Below are 22169 nucleotides of genomic sequence, written 5' to 3'. Positions count from 1 at the left end.
TTCACTCTTTTGATAAGGTTATAAAAATTATAGATCAAATCAATCCAATTTATTTAATAGACTCTCTCAAAATATCCTTGGGGATATCAAGGGAAAGTGAAGGTATATGAAAGTACTTGGATTGAAGCCAATTGGAAAATGTCCAAAACTGTTGCCTAACAGGATAGAGAGTAGGAGTGTTCATGCAGTGTTGTTCTTGCTCACTAGATGTCGCACAAAATGTTTGGATGAGGGTATTTTCATTTATAGATGGCACAAAAATTGCAAAAACAAAACAAAAACCCCACCAAAAATCAGTTCCAGAAATATCTCAAGAGATTGTAACAATGTAATTAAATCAGTCATCAAGTGTGTGTGTGTGTGTGTGTGTGTGTGTGTGTGTGTGTGTGTGTTTCCAAACAAATTTCTCATAGCATGGGTAAAAAAAAGGTGGAGTACTTGAAAAGGTAGAATAATTCAAGTGCTGTTTACTAGCACAACATTTAGATCGTCCAGATCCCAATGCCCTCTGCCGTGGTGAGACTACATTAGAAAGAATAGATGCAATTCAGGGTGTCACAGTACCTGCTGTATTTTAAAAGATTTTGAGAAACAGCTGCTTAAGACACACTTGAAGTAACTAGAGATATTTAGTCTTAGGAGCATGATAGTTTAATTCAGGGATATAGGTAGGATTGACATAATCAGATATGTCTTTTAAAAATATTACTCTGTCTGCAAGGTGGGAAACAATTGGAGGAGACAAGAGTAAATATGGGGAGATAAATATGAGAGAATGTCATGACCTAGGTGAGAGATAAAGGATATTTAGAGAGAAGTGGGAGGTAATTCAACAGGAATAGAATGGATTGGATACCCATGTGTAGGACACAGAATGAGGAAATGATGAGATGGTTTGGGGAACATTAGGTCCAAGATGTCATTTTTAGAGACAATTATCAGATGAGCTTGTACACATCCTAATCTAGTGTGTTAGATACCTGTGTTGGAAATAAGGGTATGGGAGTCATCTGAATAGAGCAATTATCAACAGGACGATGGACGTTATATGATCTTTTATGGTTCATGGGCCATTTCAATACTCAGTGTAGCTCTTGCAATGAAGCAAGTCTTTTTTTTTTTAAGATTTTACTTATTTATTTTAGAGAGAGAGGTACAAGTGGAGGAGGGGCAGAGGTAGAGGGGAAAGAGAATCTCAAGAAGACTCCCTGCTAAGCGTGAGCCAGATGGGGGGCTTGGATCTCACATGACCCTGAGATCATGACTAGAGCCAAAACCAAGAGTCAGACGCTTAACTGACTGAGCCAGTCTGGCGCCCGGCAAAGCAAGTCTTATTATGGCATTGCAAAGACATGAGGACCAAAATTATGTAAATTTGCTTACGATTTCAACACTAGTAAGCGACGGAACCAGGACTTGAAACCAGGTGTTCCAATACCAAATTCTAATCATTGGTATGTGACTTTCAATCACACTACAGTACCTATCCAGTGATAATCAGAGCTATAGAAGAAGAGCTTTCCAAGGAAGAAATATGATGAACACAGCTTGGGACATGCCTGTTTCAAGGACTGAGAAAAGGATCCAATAAAGGAAAAGGAGACAGCATTTAGAAAGTGCCAGAACCCAAGAAGCCTGGGTGGCTCTGTTGCTTAAGCTTCTGACACTTGATTTGGCTCAGGTCATGATCTCAGGGTTGTGAGATCAAGTCCCATGTTGGGCTCGGCACTGGGCCTGGAGCCTGCTTAAGGTTCTCTTCCTCTGCCATCCCCCACCCCCCCACCATACCCTGCTCATGTGAGTTCTCTCTCTCTCTCTTAAAAAAAAAAAAAAAAAAAGTGCCAGAACAATGTTTGATTATAGAAACCAAGGAAGGGCAGGGTGGGTGGAGAACTTCCAGAATGAGGGCATGGTTAGCATTCCTAGGTATTACCTAGGAGATCAGGATGCTCACCTCTGAGAACAGGCCACTTTCTTGATTTCCCATTTGTCTTTCTCTCTCATAATTCACTCCTCATTTCACTTGTTTTGTTTTTAGCTCTTGAACTAGATTCTAAATCTCTTGAGGGCAAGGTCTATGTCTCATTTTCCTTTTCGCTCTTTGTGCTGCCTGATGCAGCGCTGTAGCCATAGACTGATATGAAATGTGAAAGCTTCGCATGTGGATGATTAATCACTAAAATTTTTCCAAAGACATAGGCTCTAGTGCCAAGAGCACATTTGTTTAAAATGTGCTAAATTTGCATGAATCTGCCTAACTGGTGCCGCCTGTTCTTAGGCAGCTTCCAAATGTTTTAATACAATTTTCCCTTTAAAAGGACAAACGTAGGGGCATGCTTATGAGACATAAAGAAACCCTTAAATAAGCACAGAGCAGACACCAGCACATCCAATCACACTTAAAATGGCTACACTTAAAGAATGTTTTTCTGAGGTTTAAGAAAATTTTAGCTAAGAGGCCATCAACTACTACTTCATGCAGGAAATATTTATGAGAAGCTAAAATTGTGTGGGCATGGACTCCGACAGCATATTACTACATTTTAATTACAGACTCAGAAATACAATTTAATTTTGGAGTAAATCCACATTCCTTTGAAATGGGTACGCTCTCTTCCATCATTTGCTAATGGCCACATCTTACTGCTGTTTCAGTACATCCATCGTAGAAGCTGAGGACAGCTGTTGGGACCGTCTCTGCGTTACCATTTGTGGTACGATCGTCACTTTCGACTTTTGTGGCAGTACCTGTAGGATTTATTGTTGCTTAATATAACAGTGAAATGAAACCCATGTTTAAGTTCTGCAAATAACTTCCAGTCACTTTCAAGACACCTCAACTTAGGTTCTAAATTTGCGCTTATGGTTTTGCAGGCATGGTTATTTGTCGCACCCACTCCAGCATGCAAAATCACACACTGGCCAAATCTGGGTATAGTTGTTGTGGCAACAAGTAACGGGTCAACATTTTTCAGTCTATTTAACTCACTGGCTACATCATCATCAAAACAATGCCAGTATTTTGACATCTGTGTATTTTAAGTTACTTGGTGTAAATCAACAATGGTGCATATGAAGAGTCAGATTTACAGAAAGAAATTTCTGGTTAAGATAGCTAGTCCGTGTTATCACTCCTATCTGAATACATGTGCAGCCATATGAAATTCTTCTTTCATTAAATCCCATTTTGCAGGGTGGAGAGCTGCACACATTTACTTATATGAGCATTCATTTGAATATTTTTATTTTTTTAAAGATTTATTTATTTATTTGACAGAGATAGAGACAGCCAGCGAGAGAGGAACACAAGCAGGAGTGGGAGAGGGAAGAAGTATGGCTCAGGTGGAAGAGTTTGATGTGGGCTCGATCCCATAACGCCGGGATCACGCCCTGAGCCGAAGGCAGATGTTAACCGCTGTGCCACCCAGGCGCCCCATTTGAATATTTTTAAATATTTAAAAATATATTTTATTTTTAGGTGTCAGAGTTTGCTTCTGATCATTTTAAATACATAGGATATTACAGATACAATTGAAGTCCTCTTGTTGGCCTTTTGCTTTGTATCCTCACAAAGGCAACTATTATCATCAATTTGCTGTGTCCTTCCAGTCCATATTTTTATACTTTTTTAATGACCAAGTTACAGAGCCATGAACAAATTTTTAGATAACATTGCTTTTATGATTACCTAAATTCTCTACAGATAACAATTTTGGATCATCTAAGTTTATATCAGCCCTTAACATGCTTTTTCTTCAGTATCAGAAATCCCATCTGTCAATCTATCCAAAAGGTGCTTCATTTTAACTTCTATAGTTTGAATTATCCCAGTTTATTCAAATTTTTTTCCACCACAGATGTTCATTTAGGTTATACATCTTGCACCAATTTCTTTCTATCCCCAAACAGTGTTGCAGTGAATGTTCATATGTGTGTATATCATCCCCCTTTTCTCTCTCTCCTGGTGTTCTTTGTTCCAGATTTCTCTCCAGAATATACCTCATAGTCTGTGGTTGTCTGTGTTTACATGCATCTGCAACCTTACCTACACATATTGTCAGATTGTTCTAAAAAAATGGGCTCTTAATTTATATTCTCACCAGTAGTATATATAAAGTTCTATTTGTATCTTTACAAACCTTATCTCATTAGATCTTTTGTTTAAAAAATTTTGCCAGTCTGACGGATGAATTAAATAGTTTATCATTATAGCTCAAATTATTTGTCCTGATTATGTGTGGAGTTTGAGCATGTTTTTTTCAAATACTTATTGACCATGTTCAGGTTTCCTTTATGGTTGCCTGTTCATATCCTTGCTCATTTTTTTTAGTTGTCTTTTTCTTTTTGACATGTGGGAGTTCTTTATTTCAAATAATCTTTTGTCAGCTGTATGGATTGCAAATATCATCTCCCAGTCTTCTAAACTTTGTGGTAGATTTTTATCACCCAGAAGTCCTGCAATTTTGATAATTTGGTCAAATACTTTCAGTCAATTCATTTTTGTGTTTGATGTCTACCATAAATGATCCATTACTAGTACCTGGGCAGCTCAGTCAGTTAAGGCTGACTTGTGATTTGGCTCAGGTCATGCTCTCGTATGTGTCATGAAACAGAGCCCCATGTCAGTCTCCGTGCTAGTGGGAGTCTGCTTGAGATCTTCTTCTCCTCTCCCCACACTCGGCTCTTTCACTCTATCTCAAATAAATAAACAAATCTTATATAAAAAAGATCTATTACTACCTTTGGGTTGACTATGATATGCTTCTATATTTTTTATATTAGTGTTAAAATTGTGTTATTTTACACATAAGTCCTTAATACATTCTGAATTTATTTGTGTGTCTGGTGTGAATCAAAAAATTGATTTTTTTAAGATGCAGAGCCAGTCATTGCGTGTGCCGTTTGTTAATTAGTCCATCCTTTCTCCACAGCGGTGATGTCTCCTCTATCCTATACGGAGTGCCTAAATGGGCCCAAAGTATGTTTTACTGAGTGTGTTATCTGTTCCTGCAGTGACACCACACTGTTTTAATTACTGTGGCATTGTGATATACCCCTGATGTATAGCAGGACACGTTCCTCTTGTTCTTCTTTCACAGAATTATTTTTGTTATTTTTTAATATTTGCTCTTCCATCTGTGTTTTAGAATCGATTTGTTTGTTCTGTTCCAATATAATGTGTGGTATTTTTATTTCAATTTCATTGACTATATAGGTTAATATAGAGAGATTAATATAGAGATGAATTTTTAATTTTCCCATCCCTGACATGGTATATTACCATCTAGGACACCTTTCCTCAGGTTTCCTTTTTGTATCTTTTTTAATATCATTTCCTACAAATCACACACATTTTTATAAGATTAATCCCTGTTATTTCATTGTCTTTGTGGCCATTATAAATAATATATTTCTGATTAATGATTGGTGGGTTATTAGAACTTCCTTGATTTGGCATGTTGATCTTGCATCCAGCAACCTTTGCTAAACTTCTTAGTTTTGAACAGTTTATAGATGCTCCTGCATTTTCTATGTAGACCACCATATTTTCTGTACATAATGATGTTTTAATTTCTTCTTTCCTGTCACTATGACTTGTATTTCTTTTTCTTGTATTACATTACCGGGCCCCCGTCTCACTGCTGGGTAGCAGTGATACTGGGCATCCTCACCAGGGTTGTGCTTTATTACAAGTGTGTAGTGAATTCCCGTGCATGCATTTTTCACCTTTTTCCCCATGACATTCCCATTGCCAAGCATTTGCAATATGGCTAACCAAGGTTAAAGTAGGACTGTGGTCATGTAATGAAATTAAGTTATCATATTAGTAAGAGGACTGAAGCTTTGCTTCAATATCTCGAACTCTTTCCTCATTTTCTGAATCAATCATCCATATCTGTTGTCATTCATTCAAGAGACAGTATATTAAAAATAACTCAATTTTAAGAGATCTCAGCTACAAAGTTTTTTGTTGAGTTTGACTGCATTGGTTTCACTGGAAATGTCATACCATTAGAAACATAAATCTAAACTTTTGATAGTCTGCAAAAATTCTCATTGTTCACATTAATTTTGTTTTTGCAATTTATCATAGACTCCAATGAACCAGGCTTCAACTCGCTCCCACTGCATTTTCACTATTCACTTATCAAGCAAGGAACCAGGATCTGCGACTGTCCGGGCATGCCAAACTTCATTTGGTTGACCTGGCTGGTTCAGAGCGAGTTGCGAAGACTGAGTAGGGGCCAATCCTAACAGAGGCCAAGTATATCAACTTGTCCCTACATTACTTAGAACAGGTAAAAATGGGCAATAATGGGATGTAACTGTATCTACTATGTATGATAGAGTTCCTGCATCAGGTACTCTGCTAGCACTGTTGTTTTGTTGTTTTTTCTTTCTTTATTTTGGTGAAATATACATAACATAACTTTATCATTTCAATCATTTTTAAGCATACAATTCTGTCATTAAGTTCACAGTGTTGTGTAACCATCACCGCCATCTATTTCCAGAACTTTTTCATGATCCCAAACAGAAACCTGTACTCATTAAACAATACTCTTTCCATTTCCTTATGCTCCCAGTACCTGGTAACCTCTATTCTACTTTCTGTCTCTATGAACTTGCCTGTTCTAGATACTCTTATAAGTGGAATCATACAATATTTGTCCTTTTCGATTGGTCTGTGTCACTTGGCACAATGCCTTTCAAAGTCCATCCATGTTGTAGCATGTATTTGAATTTCATTCCTCTGTAAAGCTGAGTAATGTTTTATTATATGCACGTGCCATGTCTTGCTTTATCCATTCATCCATCGATGAATGCTTAGGTTGTTACTACCTTTTGGCTATTGTGAATAATGCTGCTCTGAACATTGCAGTGTGGCTACTAGCATTTTGTATATACCGTTTTCATTTAAACCTGGCAAATGTTCTATATTGTTGGTATTAGTTATTCCCATCTTGCAGATTTTAAACTCAGGTCTTCCTGAGGCTTTCCCAAGGTTACCAGCAAATGGTGAGATGAGGATTTGAATCTTGAATTTCTTGGCTCCAAAGCCTGTGTTTTCTCTCACTAGACCTTATTGTTTTTATTATAAAATTTGTAATGGGTATGAGTATAGGGTTATAAATGGCCTCTCATGGCCTGCCTCTTTTCGTAGCTAGAAGATTAATTGTGGGAACATAACTTAGAGATGACTGATATCTTGAGCTTCTGGTGACTTCATCTAGCTTGGTACTGTGATCCTATGAAGTTTCTTCTCTGCTGTAGCTTCCTCCCAACTCTACCCCAAGTTTACTACAGTCTATCCCAGTGTGTGCTCTATTTTTGATTTCTGAATTCGACTCCAAGTGCAAAGCAGCCTATCTGAATTTAGCTAAATAAATTTTCCAGAAAAATCCTCATCCCAAACGAAAGCATGGCTGGAATTAGATGATTTCTCAAGTTCTTTCAGCTCCATGGGTAAAGTGCTGTGAGTTGAATGTTAAAGATGGCAACTACTTCCAAATTCTAAGAAAAAAAAGAAGCATGATCAAAAAACTTGGAATGAAGAAGCACGGAGTATATTGGCAAGGCAGAAGGACTCAAGCTAATGAGTGTTGGAGGCTAAAAAGATTTTGAAAACAAACAGAATACCCCTCCTTTTCTTTTTACTGCCTAATGAACCCTTTTGAGACTGATATTGAAACCGATGTTAAATGCTTTCTAATGGTCAAGTTGGCTGAGAAAGCAGATTGAAAGAAACCTAAGGGAGTGGTATTCGAACAAGGTGCATGCAGTTAGGCTCTGACTCAATGAACCCCAGTAAGGCAGCACCCAGAGATTTATGGCCTGCGTGGTGTTCAGATGTTAGTGTTTTGACAAGAGTCAGCCTTCCCTAGCTCTTCCTTACTCAAATATTACATAGTACTTTTTGCTTAACAGAGCTTTTTACTAGTAGAACACTTATAAATACGGATAAGAAAACATAATGGATTGTATTCAAAGTGCTTTATTTCAAAGAAATATACCTAGTTGTTTCTGATGGTAGCACTGTTCGCTTTAAATTCCCATTACGCCCATCTGTTCATACAAAATTATATTCATTAGTTAAATCAGAATTTCCACCAGTTGTTATCACTCAAGGAAAAACACTCTGCCCCTAATCCTCTCTTCATTCACACAACCTTGCAAGCTGCTACTATTAAATCCTTCCCCCACATCTCTTTCTCTTCAAAATTCTTGTGACATCAGCCTCATGTGAGTAGTCTTGGTGGCTCTATGCATTTGATTTCTATGTAATGAATTTATTTATTTAGCAAACATTTACAAGGAGCAGAAAAGGAGGACTGTGTCAGGCACTGGAGCATAGTGCTGAGCAGAGTAGAAACAGTCCTTGTGTCAAAGGTCTCAGGGGCCAGTGCAGGGAGATGTGCATGGAATAAATAATCATTAAATACTTGGCTGCCATCCAGGTGAGTTATGCAGAGAAAGGCCAAGGGGCAGGAGAGCTTGTAATAGGGGACCGGACTTTGCTGAGGAGGGCAAAGGGAATGAAAGCTTCTCTCAGGGCTGATATTAAACAGAGACTCAAAGAACATGTAGAGGGAAGCAGGCAGGGTTGTTCGAGCATGTCGGGCAGTGGAACTGGGAGTCCATTAGCCCTTAGCTCCAGTCCAGGGGCTCAATTCATCCAGGGCCACAGCAATACCACGTGTCATTGACCCTTGGTTTTCTGAATGTCAGTTATCTGCTTCATGAGCACCCAGTGCATCACTCCAGCTGTTAACTGCTTACACTGATCTACACGTGTCTTCCTGGAGGTTATAGCATAAGGCAAACAGAGAGAAGGAGGGGAAGATTAGCACGAGAGGGAGGGGACATAAATATGGAAAACTGCAGGATATGACCATAGATACATGGGGGTTGAATAAATCTAGGAGTTGTGGCAAGAGAGGAAGTAGGTGGGTAGTAGAGAAATTATGGAACTTCACACAGAAAGAGATAAGTGGGAGAGAACCAAGGAGTACAGGGAATGAGAATAATAAAAAGAGGGGGTAAATACTATTAATGAAATAATAAAATTCAAGGACTTTATGCCTAGGTTTTCTTTATGTAGGACTTGGATTATGGGGCCAACAAGATTCAAGTGTAACACACTTTAGTTTAACTCCATTCATTCATTCACCACTCACTCACTCATTCATTCAACAAACCGTGATTAAGTGTCCATGAAGTGCTATGAGTTATATTAGACAATGGGGATAAATGGACGATTGAGAAATAGTCGGCCTATCATGTTATCCAGTGAAGGAGCAGAGCATATAAACAAAGCCTTACATACAGTCATAAATGCTGTAGTAGCAATTCAGGTAAATGTTTGTAATTGATTACATCCTCTCGATCTCAGTTTCAATATGATGGAGATGTCCTAGGAAACAGACAATTTGGTAACCTCTCTTACATTTATTAGCCCACATTGGTTATAGAAATTCCATGCAGAACTGTCATTGCCCTTCTGGCCATCATAATGGACCTTACACCTGCTCGCAGGGTACAGTCTTTCTGGAGTGAATGCACCTTATTGTGCTTATAAGTAAACAAATTTCTGTTTGTCAGAGTATTGTTGGTTTTGGGATTTTCCTTGTGTATGCAGTACTCTTTCCAAAAAGTCGCCTTGAAACATTTTAAGCCACAATAACAGGGTACATCTTGACCTTCTAGAAATTAAGTCCATGGAAGAAAAGGAAGGGGACAGGCATACGAATTTAACCCATAAGCCTCACTCACTCCTGGTGTGACCCTTCGTCTCTGTCAGCCCAAACATCAAGTCAGAAACCACTGAGAACAGAGTGTTTGCCTCTGCCTTTACAGAAATCAGAATCGGGTTGCCATCAGCCAAGTTATCCACCATAAGTGGACTTCTTCAGAGTTTCCAGTTTCCACTTGGCTTCCACTGAATGTGTGTGTGCAGGAGAAAACTAACGCTAAGTTGTGTGCCAGTTGTGTAATCCACTCCAATCATTGTCAGTTTTCAGAGGATAATTTTCCATGTGCTTGAGCTCTTTAAAAGAAAATCTCTTTAATTCATTAAATAGTAAATCTGAGTTATTGATTTTAAGAATACTTTCTAGGTACTTGGAGATACTATTAAGTATAATATGAGTTTCCACTCATTGCTTAAAGAATGCCTTCAGGAACATTTTGTTGTATTTATACATGAAATCCCAAATGGGAGTCAACATTTAAAAAAAACTAGGTTGTATAACCATCGCCTTAGCCTGTGCTATTCAGATCATTTGGTTCCGCCCAATTTAGAGAGCCCAGCAGCCCCATAAAAATAATCCACTTTGCCTCTTCCAAATACCATCCATTTCTGTCACTGTGAAGATCTGTGTCTTCTTCAAGGGGTCTGTACTTATTCTGATATTCCCAGGCTCCTTTAGAGCTGAGAAGATGCCTGTTCAGAGCCCTCTGGTAGAGAAATGGCCCAGGACTGGCTTTATTTGGCTGTAACAGGTGTCCAGAGGGATCCTAAAGAACATAGCCTGGATACCCCTGCAAACGCGGAGTGCTTTTTGTTTTACTATCCCAGAAACAATCTCTATTCATCTTTAAAACATTTCTGTGAGATAGGCCGGTACTTAATCCCACTTTTTACAGGTGAGGAACAGAGACTAATAAACTTAAAAGATCTACCTAAAAATCGCACAAGTGGGGCAGCTAGATTTCTCTGGGCTCTAAGTCCTAGGTTCTTTCTTTTATTATTCACTGCTTTCATTTTTCCCATTTTAAAGAGCATGCTTTCCAACCCATAATCGCATTCTTTGGAATTTTAATTATTCTCTTGAACCATTTTGTAATCCTTTCTGAAAGGGCATTGGAATTGCTCTCAACATTCACTGCAAGAGAGCAGCCAGGAGCCCATCCCAGCTCCAGGAGTAGATTCTGACTAGTCTAAGCCAGTTGGAGCCTTGGCTATAGTGATTGGTTCGAGATGGGCCCATGATCCAAGTTGGTCCCTAGGGAAGCTTGGGATGTATGTTTAATGATTAGAGAACTTTCTCACATCAGTTATAAATAAGGACATTTGGCAGCCATCCCATGGCCATGAAGAGAGGCAGACTTCTACAGCATAGAAGGTAGAGCAGAGATATTGGCAAAAACTAAATCCTTGGTGGTAGCATCTGACCTTGGGTTATGTGTAACCTTAAAACCTCTTCCTATTATAGTTACGTGGCCAATAAACTTCCTTATAATTAAATCCAGTTTGGGTTACATTTTCTGTTACTGCAACCAATAGCAAATTAACTAACCCCATTGAATTTAATATCAACAGGAAGTTTAATAAGTATTCTCCTTTATGTCATCTAAGTTGTCATAAAGCTGTTGAATAGAAGAAATATTAATATTGTTTCCGGAGCAGGAAAAAATAGTGACATTTGTGATGAAAGAATTTCAGAGTACTTAGAACACTGTCAGGATACTTAATTATGATTCATAAGCAGTAATGCCACCTCTCTGCACATATTCGTCAGACCAACCCCTGTTTGATCTGGAAGTTTGGTATTTTGGTCTGCCGTGATTGTTAGAGATATTTCATTTGTCCTCTTGGCTCTGAAGGTCTGGAGTTCTGCTCAGGAGCTCCCTGCTACCACCTTGCCACCAGATTTGGGTCTGCCAGTTTCCCCACTTCCTTTCCACTACATCAAAACTTAGTTCGGCCAAATCTCATTCCACACTATTGACCTCGTGCTGTCTTCCTAGGTAGTTATCAATCTGCTTCATTTATTTATTCATTTATTTCACATAAAGGTGTTAAACACATGCTGTATTAGCTGATTTAATCATAAACTGGAAAACCTACTGTAGCTAATTTAAGCAACATAGAGTTTATTAAACATAAAGAACCTCAAGAAAAAGTTAGGAAAACTGGGCCTGATACTACCCAGCCCGGAGCAGAGCAAACAGGAGACACATCTAACCACACCACTGAACCGCTCTACGAAATACTACGTTATTCCCTCTTGGCACCCAGGACACAAGTCCTGATTCCAGAAAGTTCCTGCAGCTACCTCAAAGGAATCAGAGGCTCCTTGCCACCACACTCTCCTATAAACGTGACCTTCCTCTTGGTGGCCATCACCTCTCATCACTCACCTCTCAGCCCCACATGTCCTTTTGATGGAGCTAGGTCTCACGCAGAACGTTGAGATGTAAGAGAGACTAGGAAGTGTAGCTTCATAGTAAGTGAAACTAGAATGGGGGCTATCCTGAGAACTGAGTATGTGCTTCTGCCCGGACTGTGGGCTGTGATACTGCTCTAGGCAGTGGGGTAGAATCAGAATGAGAGAAACAAAGTCCCTGGCCTAATGAAGCTGAACGCCAAGTAGGAAGCAGATTAAAAAAAAAAAAAAAGTGGGGCACCTTGGGTACAGCACAGCGGTTAAGCATCTGCCTTCGGCTCAGGGTGTGATCCCGGCGTTATGGGATCAGCCCCACATCAGGCTCCTCTCTGCTATGAGCCTGCTTCTTCCTCTCCCACTCTGCTTGTGTTCCCTCTCTCGCTGGCTGTCTCTGTCGAATAAATGAATAAAATCTTTAAAAAAAAAAAAAAAGTAAATAAATGAATATAATTTCAAATAATGATAATAACAGCAAGAAAATTAAATAGATTAATAGCCTGGGATATAGGTGCATTATTTTTGACAAGGTGTTCAGAAAAGCCCTTGTGAGGAGACAAGATTTGGAGCTAAGATTTGAATGATGTGAAACAGGAAGCTATATGAAAATCTGGGCAACGCTCTAGGTAAAAGAACAACAAATTCAAAGGTGATGACGTGAGACAACCTTTGCATGGTGGAGCAACAGCAAGGCCAATACAGTGAAAGCACAATGTAGTTGAGGGACAGATCGGAAGACAGGGACCAGATCATTGCAGGAGTTGGGTTATGGTGTTTCAGGAAGCTATAAGAAGGTTGTAAGCAGGCAAGTGACTTGGATATAACCTATATTTTATAAAGATTTCTATGTGGAGAGTAGACCACAGTGAAAAATGTGTGGCAGGCAAAAGAGAAACAGGGGCTGAGTCAAAGCCTTGTGTAGTTGTCCAAGGAAGGAATGATGGACGCTGACTCGGGAGTGGTGACAGAAGAAGTGGGAAAAGTGGTCCTATTGTGGGCATGTCTTTTAGGTAAAACTCATAGAAATTGCTGACGGATTAGATGTCGGAAATGAGGGGAAATAAGGATGATGCCCAGGGTTTTGGGCCTGAGCCACTAGGGTGGATGGTGGCATGCCATCAATAATGATGTGTGCAAGCCCAGAAAAGAATCAGATTCATGGGGAGAGGGAGAGAAGGTCAAGAATAGACATCCAAGTGTAGATTTAGGGTTGCCACAGAGACAGCACCTCAAGGAACGTATGGAAGGATGATATCAACTGGGAGATGTCAGGATATATATGTATTTAATGCCAGGGGATTGGATGAGATTCCATAGGGAGAGTGTAGATAAGAAAGAGAAGAGGATCACAGATTGAGCCCTGGAGCACTCCAGTGCTTAAAATTGAGGAAGAAGGAAAGGAGCATTCGTTAACTAGTGTTTGAGGAAAGATGAAAACCAGGAAAGTGTGGAGTCTTGGTTACCAATGAATAAAGTGTGTCTAAAAGGAGGCAGTGAGTACCTGTGTTGAATGCTTACTCAACTCAGAAGTCTAATAAGATGGCAATAACTCTAGGTACAGTGGGGTTTCTGATAACCTTGGCAAGAGCCAAGTTGGGCATGAAGGATGGGAATGATCCAGGTGAGAGAGAGAAATTGATGTGGAAGAGAAGTGATAATTGTAGGAGCGAGGTAAGTGAGAGGAGAAGAGGGAGAGAGCTGGCCTTAGAGTGAGCAGTTTGGTAACACAAGGAATGGCAGAGTGTGGGGGCATTTAATGATAGGACAGGACATGGTTCTGGTCAGCTGCTCCCTTTTAATGGAAGGGTGTGTGATCATCAGCTAAGACTAAAGGCGGGAGAGAGGTTGTGGAGGTCTGAAACAAAGGGGTAAGATGTGAAGGCCTCATTTCTGCGAGTGGAGAAGTAATTTTTGAGAGAAATTATCACAGGATATCTGGTTTGTGATAAGATCTCTGGTCATGAATTTAATGCAGGACCAGTGGTATTATGTGCTTTTGCCCCAAACAGCCTTCAAAAAACAATCTTGTTTATAAACCAAGGGAGTAGAAGAAGTTCTGATGGTGGGGTTACACACCTGAGAGTGAGGGAAGGTTAGAACAATGGTAGGTGTTAGCAGAGGTATTTTCAGGCGTCAGGGCCTTGTGATGCCCCCTGAAGTCACCTCTGCAGGTGCCTTATTCCTGATGCTTAGGGTGGACATCCTAGCACTGGGCTCATCTTCCCAGGAAACCCTGAACCTCGGTGGCTCCCTCTGGGACAACTCCACAGCAGCCTTCCATCCAGCTAGTACCTTCCTGTTAACTGGAAGAGTAAGATGAACAAGCCTTAGCTGTACCAACCAACTTCCCCATCACTTAGAAGGGTAGCAAACATGTATACAGCACAAGGCTAGGTACTCCTCAAAGTAATCTGTGCATTTTAGTTCTTAATCATCCCAGCTCCCATGAGGTAGATGTTATCGCTTTCTCTGTTTTACAGTTGAGGACACTGGAAGCAGAGATGTTGAGTGACATGCCTTAGTAGGGCTAGAATTTGACCTGGACAGTGTGGTACCAGATTCTTGGGTCCCCACCACTCACCCCTGCTGTCTCACAGTTCCCATTTACTGCTCTGCCTCTTCTACATTGAAGATGGGTCATAGAGAGCACTTGGTAGGATTTTAAAACTCTGGCATGATTTACTCTTGAGTTTTGCTACGAATTTTCCAGTGGTTGAAGACAGGATAAGTAGCTCAATTTTTAACTTTTTAAGGGACCTCCACACTGTTTTCCAGAGTGGCTGTAACAACCTGCATTCCCACCAACAATGTAGGAGGGATCCCCTTTCTCCACATCCTCTCCAACATTTGTTGTTTCTTGCCTTGTCAATTTTTGCCATTCTAACTGGCATAAGGTGGTATCTCAGTGTGGTTTTGATTTGAATTTCCCTGATGGCTAATTATTTTGAGCATTTTTTCATGTGTCTGTTAGCCATTTGTATGTCTTCATTGGAAAAGTGTCTGTTCATATCTTCTGCCCATTTTTTGATTTGATTATTTGTTTCTCGTGTATTGAGTTTGAGAAATTCTTTGTAGATCTTGGATACCAGTCTTTTATCTGTAGTGTCATTTACAAATATATTCTCCCATTCCATGGGCTGCCTCTTAGTTTTTTTGACTGTTTCCTTGGCTGTGCAGAAACGTTTTATCTTGATGAAGTCCCACAAGTTCATTTTATCTTTTGTTTCTCTTGCCTTTGGAGATGTATCATGAAAAAAGTTGCTGTGGCCAATGTCAAAGAGGTTACAGCCTATGCTGTCCTCTAGGATTCTGATGGATTCCTGTCTCACATCAAGGTCTTTCATCCATTTGGAGTTTATTTTTGTGTATGGTGTGAGAGAGTGGTCAAGTTTCATTCTTTTGCATGTAGCTGTCCAATTTCCCCAGCACCATTTATTGAAGAGACTGTCTTTTTTCCACTGGATGTTTTTTCCTGTTTTGTCAAAGATTAGTTGCCCAAAGAGCCGAGGGTCCATTTCTGGGTTCTCTATTCTGTTCCATTGGTCTGTGTGTCTGTTTTTGTGCCAGTACCATGCTGTCTTTGTGATCACAGCTTTGTAGTATAGCTCGAAATCCGGCAACATGATCCCCCCAGCTTTGTTTTTCCTTTTCAACAGTTCCTTGGAGATCGGGGCCTTTTCTGGTTCCACACAAATTTAAGGGCTGTTTGTTCCAGTTCTTTGAAAAATGTCGTTGGTATTTTGATCGGGATGGCATTGAAAGTGTAGATTGCTCTGGGTAGCATGGACATTTTAACTATGTTTATTCTTCCTATCCATGAGCATGGAATCTTTTTCCATCTTTTTGTGTCTTCTTCAATGTCTTTCAAGAGTGATTTGTAGTTTCTGGAATATAGATCCTTTACGTCTCTCGTTAATTCCAAGGTAAAGTATGGTTTTTGGTGCTATTGTGAATGGGATGGATTCCCTAATTTCTCTTTCTTCAGTCTCATTGTTCGTGTATAGAAATGCAACTGATTTCTGAGCATTGATTTTGTATCCCGCCATGTTACTGAATTGCTCTATAACTTCTAGTAGTTTGGGGGTGGAGTCTTTTGGGTTTTCCATATAGAGTATCATGTTGTCTGCGAAGAGAGACAGTTTGACTTCTTTTTTGCTGATTTGGATACCTTTTATCCCTTTTTGTTGTCTGATTGCTATTGCAAGGACTTCTAGTACTGTGTTGAATAATAATGGCGAGAGTGGGCATCCTTGTCATGTTCCTGATCTTGGGGTAAAGCTGAAGCTTTTCCCCATTGAGAATGATATTTGCTGTAGGCTTTTCATAGATGGTTTTTATGAAATTGAGGAATGTACCCTCTATCCCTACACTCTGAAGGGTTTTTTTTAATGTTTTTTTTATTATATTATGTTAGTCACCATACAGTACATCCCTGGTTTCTGATGTAAAGTTCTATGATTAATTAGTTGCGTATAACAACCAGTGCACCATGCAATATGTGCCCTCCTTACTACCCATCACCAGCCTATCCCATTCCCCCATCCCCCTCCCCTCTGAAGCCCTCAGTTTGTTTCTCAGAGTCCGTAGTCTCTCATGCTTCATTCCCCCTTCTGATTACCCCCCCTTTCTTTATCCCTTTCTTCCCCTACCGATCTTCCTAGTTCTTATGTTCCATAGATGAGAGAAATCATATGATAGTTGTCTTTCTCTGCTTGACTTATTTCACTTAGCATTATCTCCTCCAGTCCCGTCCATGTTGCAGCAAATGTTGAGAAATCGTTCTTTCTGATAGCTGAGTAATATTCCATCTGAAGGGTTTTAATCAGGAAAGGATGCTGTATTTTGTCAAATGCTTTTTCTGCATCAATTGAGAGGATCATATGGTTCTTGATTCTTTTCTTGTTGATATGATCTATAACACTGATCGATTTGTGACTGTTGAAGCACCCTTTCATCCCAGGGATGAATCCCACTTGTTAATGGTTCTTATTTCCCTCATCTTTGAAAATGCATTCCACCAGGAGCAAAGTTTAAAACATTCTCACTCCCAGATTACCCCACCGAGGCAAGAGTTAGTATCCAGGGCATGGCTCAATCTGGGCTGCCATGAGCAAAGGCATGAGAGTGGGTGGGGCTGACACATCGGCTGTCAGGCTTTAGTGCAAAAGGGATTTTCGGTGAAGGCAGGCAGAGCTATGAAGGAAAGTACTAAGCGTCATGCCCAGGGATTGGGCAGAAACCAGGAAAGAATCTGAGGAGAAGAACTGGCAAGGGAGATCCTCACTGGAGAGAGAAAGTTGTACCACAGAAGATTCCAGAAGGATGCCAGAGGTAGAGCCTTTTATAGGGTGGCCACAGATGAGCCCTAAGTAGAAAGAGAACGATGAAAGAAGCCAAACGAAATTGGACGCCAACCTGCTATTTTATTTACTTTTCAAAACCTCCATGGACAAGAAATCAGACAATTATGAGGGAAACATAATATCAGAAAAGCATCAGAGAGATGCATAGGGATGGGTCACAAAAGACAGCTGAAAGTCCTGACAGAAAACTGGGGGCATGTGCAGATTGTATTTTGATCAAAGTGACAAAGCTGGACAGGGACCTGGAAGTAAATGTAGAACTGTAGTAGTTCTGAAGCCGCCGCACTGGAGATCAAAGGTTCTGAATGATTTAGAAGAGAGGAGTAGCTTAGCCAAATGCTCTGATGACATTTCACATTTTCCACCTGATGCTTCTAACTATTCTATGTAAGTCTAATCTCAAATCAGTGACCCATTTAAGCTGTCTAACAAATGAACACTTTCAGAATTCCACACCTGGTAATTTTCTGCCTTTCTTATTTCAGTGAAGTAATGGTGAGAGATTTATGTATTTGAGTCCCTACCAGCACTTAGGTTTTTTGATTCGGTAGTGTTATAAACCATATGGGTGGTTAGGTAGATCACAATCCCCAGTTGAGCGTTAGTTATCGCTGTGGCTGATAGATGACTTAGTTTACCCACCAGCTGTAGGGGAAGTCAGGGAGGTAGACAAGAAACTTCCCGTGAAAAGACTAGCTTTTTAAAATTCGCAGTGACCTTGCCTGTTAGTAGGTGTAGTTCAAGAGTAACTTCCTGCAACCTGTGAGATGAGCAACCTTCCCCTTTGGGCATTGGGTGGAACTGGGCTGAAAGTAAAGATAAAGAAACCAGAAATCTCCACCCCATGTATCTACCTTGTTGGGTTATATTCAAGATGAAGTTAGTGGCTTTCAATCTTGACTGTACGCTAGACTCACTTCGTGCTTTTATGAACTCTGATACCCAGACCAGGCCCCCAGAACCATCAAATCAAAATCTCTTAGGACGGGACCCGGCCTCAGCATTTTATTATTTGCTTTTAGTTCTACAGGTCGTTGTGGTGTGCAGCCAAGGTGAGAACAACTGGGATTAAATGAAACAATGCTGGTGCCTGGCATTCTTTGGGTGCCCAAGGAACACGAGCATTCTCTTTGAATCATTTCCTGCTCCCCCAGCCTCCCCCTTTTCTGAACTTGCACAAAATAGTGCTGTCTCTGGCTTGGCCATTCAACGTGTAGCACAGATGACTTGGCCTCAGAGTTGGAGAATTTGTTTTTATCTCCGGGTTGAAAAAAGAACTCCCTTCTATTTTCACTTTGAATGTACCCATCTCCTCACTTGTTTCCTGTTTTTATCTTCCTTCCAGTATTACTTAATTTCTTGCATCCAGAATCTGTGGATTTAGGAAGAATTCTGACTTCTGTGTCCCTAGTGACTGAATTTACTAAACCTTCTTGAGCACTTTAGAAAGTCAGGGTGGATCTAAAGTTTAAGGAATAGAGAGGGTTCCTAAAAATAGAACACAATTCATCCGTTTCAGTTAAAAATGCCTTCATGTTTTCCAAGCATTTTTCAACTCTTAAGCATTTTTAATAAGCTCACTTATGAGTCTTGTTGAAAAATAAATAAAATACATTTGTTTTCATTAAGGGAAGAGATCTTTTCCATCTTAGTTGGTATTGTTGAAGGAGAGAAAAAGGAGCCCAAAACTTGGCAAAGGACTACGCTATTAGTGACATATTGGTCACAGATGTGCTGTGGTAGGACTACATTTTCTTTCGTCAATTAGTATACCCACAAACGACATCTGAAAGCCCAGATAACCTCTTTACCAAAGGGAAGGCTGAAAAATAATGATATTTGCAAAATCTTTATTTTTAAGGTATTCTAGATGTGTTTTTATAAATAGACAAGTGACACACGTCCCTTGGTTATTTATACTTTTAAAAGAGAAGTAATGCTAGATGATGCCAGCCTTCACTTATCATCATTTTCAAATGCATTAAGCAAGTGCAGATACACCGAGGTACTTTTTGGCAATACTAGTGAATTATAAGATTTTCTTTCCTTAACAATTCTTAAGAAAATCAAGGAGGCAAAACTCGAGAGTCAGAAGTAATTTTATTGCTTGAATCGGTGGGCCTTTGAAGCAGAGTATAAGGAGTTCACATTGTATTCAGTTGCAGAAAGTCCTAAAAGGACTCCAAGGAGAGTATTGACAAACCAACTCTGGAAACAGGATTAAGATTCGTTTGGGGAGGAAATGATGTTGGCATCCCATGAAGGCAGTTGTAATACATGAACATAATTCCAGACCTAAAGCTTTTGTTGGTAAGGATGTAATGGAGGGAAAATGTATGTTGTAAAAAAAAAAAAGGATCAAGAAACACATTATACATTTGATGGACATAAAAATAATAATGACAAACTAAAACTTTATTATAAGACTTCTTGAGAATTTTAAAATTCATCTTGATAAGAAAGCTAGACAAGGTAATAACTCCTGGAGGGATGATAGATACTTCAATTTCTAGCATGTTTAAATTGATGAGCTAACCAGTTTGAAAGTCATGTAAATTGAAAGTGATATGAAATTGAACAAAAGGGAAAAATTAGAAGAATAAGAATTAGTGCATTACCTATGTAAGAAACTGAATTATGACAGAGAAAAAAAAATGTAGCCAACTTTCTTGATACATAGGTAGAAGGTTATCTATTTGCATTTTTAATTCAGCAAGAATAGGTATGATTTAATGATCCGATGATTGCAAAGACAGATGGCCTTGAATTAGGAGCTTGTGATATATTTTTCAGCCCCCAAACTATTTCATCGTACTGTCAAGTGAATGTCAGTATTTGATGTCAGTCCAGTACTTTTTGGTGTCTTGTGTATTGTTTGATTTTATAAGTTCAAGATGTAGTACTATACAGCTTTTTAAAAATAAACCTGTTAGAAAACTTCAAGTTCTTTTCATTCTCAAAGTACCTTGTTTTGTTGCTTCTCATTTTCCTAGGAAAGTGACAATATTTGAGGACCCGGATCAGAACATTCACCTGAAAAATCTGTCTCTCCATCAGGCAGCCACAGAGGAAGAAGCTCTGAATCTGCTTTTCTTAGGAGACACCAACAGAATGATTGCAGAGGTAATAAACTTTTCTCTGCAAGCTGTTTTTCCATATTATAACATCTAATAGAATTTTAGGGACAGCACAAACTTAAAAACAATCTCATCCAAATCTCATTTTACAGATAAGAAAACCTAGATTCAGAAAATTGAGACTTTCCCAAGGTCATTCAACTTAGTTAATGAGCTGGGACTGAAATCTAGACTCTTAACTTCTATATTTTCAATTTTATACAAATTAGTTTGCAGATAAGTGTTTTAATCATAGGAATTGTTGCATAATTTTTGAAATTTAAAAATGCACAGTTCATTATTCCTAACCTCAGATCAGCCAAATATTGGCGTATGTTTACATATCCATATATTTTCCTGTATTCAGGGAATTAATATTTATATGGCATTTAGAACAATACATGGAACATGAGAAGTGCTGTATGTAGTTGCAGCTGTTGTTGGCCGATCTGCAAATACTGCTATGGAGTGTAGTGAGTGTGCCGCAGCGCAATATTTGGGATATATTTATACTAAAACTTACTTACTGTTAATCTAACATTTGAACCTAACTGGGTGCCTGTATTTCACCTGGAAACCCTAGACAGGAGCCAGGACTGACTAAACTTGGTCAGAGGCCCTGACCCCAATTAGTTACTGACTGACGATGGAGAGTCACAAAGCTCTTACCCAGTGACATTGAAGTAAAGGAATGGGTGTGGGGTGGGGTGGGAACAGTTCCCCAGATGAATAGCTTACTACTGTTACTGGCACTTCCTTTTTTGTTTTTTGTTTTTTTAAATTGAAGTATAGTTAACATTTGATGTTATATTAGTTTCAGGAGTACAACATCGTGATTTGACAAGTCTATATGTTATTCAGTGCTTGCCACAATGAGTGTGGTCACTCTTGGCACCATGTGATGTTACTACGGTATTACTGACTATATTCCCTATGCTGCACTTTTCATCTCTTATTTATTTTATAACTGGAAGTTTGTACCTCTTAATCCCCATTACTGAATTTGCCCATCCTCATCTACCTCCCCTCTGGCAACCACCAGTTTGTTCTTTGTATTTAAGTGTCTGTTTGGTTTTATTTGTTCATTTGGTTTTTTTGATTCCACATCTAAGTGAGATCACATAGGATTTGTCTTTCTCTAACTTATTTTAATTAGCATGATGCCCTCTAGGTCTATCCATGTTGTTGCAAGTGGCAAGATCTCATTCTTTTTAATGGCTGAGTAATATTCCATTGATTCTATATACCACATCTTCTTTATCCATTCATCTATTGATAAATACTTGGGTTGCTTCCATATCTTGGCTATTGTAAATAATGCTGCAATAAACATAGGGATGCCTAAATCTTTTCGAATTAGTATTTCTGTAGTTCTTTGGGTAAATACTCAGTAGTAGAATTACTGGATCATATGGTAGTTCTAGTTTTAATTTTTAAGGAAACTCCATATTGTTTTCCACAGTGGTTGCATGAGTATGTATTCCCACCAACAGTGCACAAGGGTTCCCTTTTCTTCACATCCT

The 22169-nt window shown here is 39.3% G+C and overlaps 1 protein-coding gene across 2 annotated transcripts in view; it reads left to right on the top strand.

Annotated features, from left to right (window-relative positions):
- KIF6 (kinesin family member 6) overlaps window positions 1-22169 on the top strand; it is a 463572-nt gene that overhangs the window by 136454 nt on the left and 304949 nt on the right. Inside the window, exon 1 of one of the 2 annotated variants that reach the window (XM_040645114.1) lies at window positions 20483-20653. The exons of the other annotated variant lie outside the window; for it this stretch is intronic. Coding sequence (XP_040501048.1) covers window positions 20642-20653 — 12 coding nt within the window. The 5' untranslated portion in view covers window positions 20483-20641. Of the gene's footprint in view, window positions 1-20482; window positions 20654-22169 lie in introns of those variants that run through there. 2 annotated transcript variants of the gene reach the window in all.

The sequence above is a fragment of the Ursus maritimus genome, unplaced genomic scaffold, assembly GCF_017311325.1.
Source record: "Ursus maritimus isolate PB19 unplaced genomic scaffold, ASM1731132v1 scaffold_30, whole genome shotgun sequence".
Classification (NCBI taxonomy): domain Eukaryota; kingdom Metazoa; phylum Chordata; class Mammalia; order Carnivora; family Ursidae; genus Ursus; species Ursus maritimus.
Note: the sequence above shows the minus strand (reverse complement) of the source record. Positions and strands in the feature narration are given on the sequence as shown.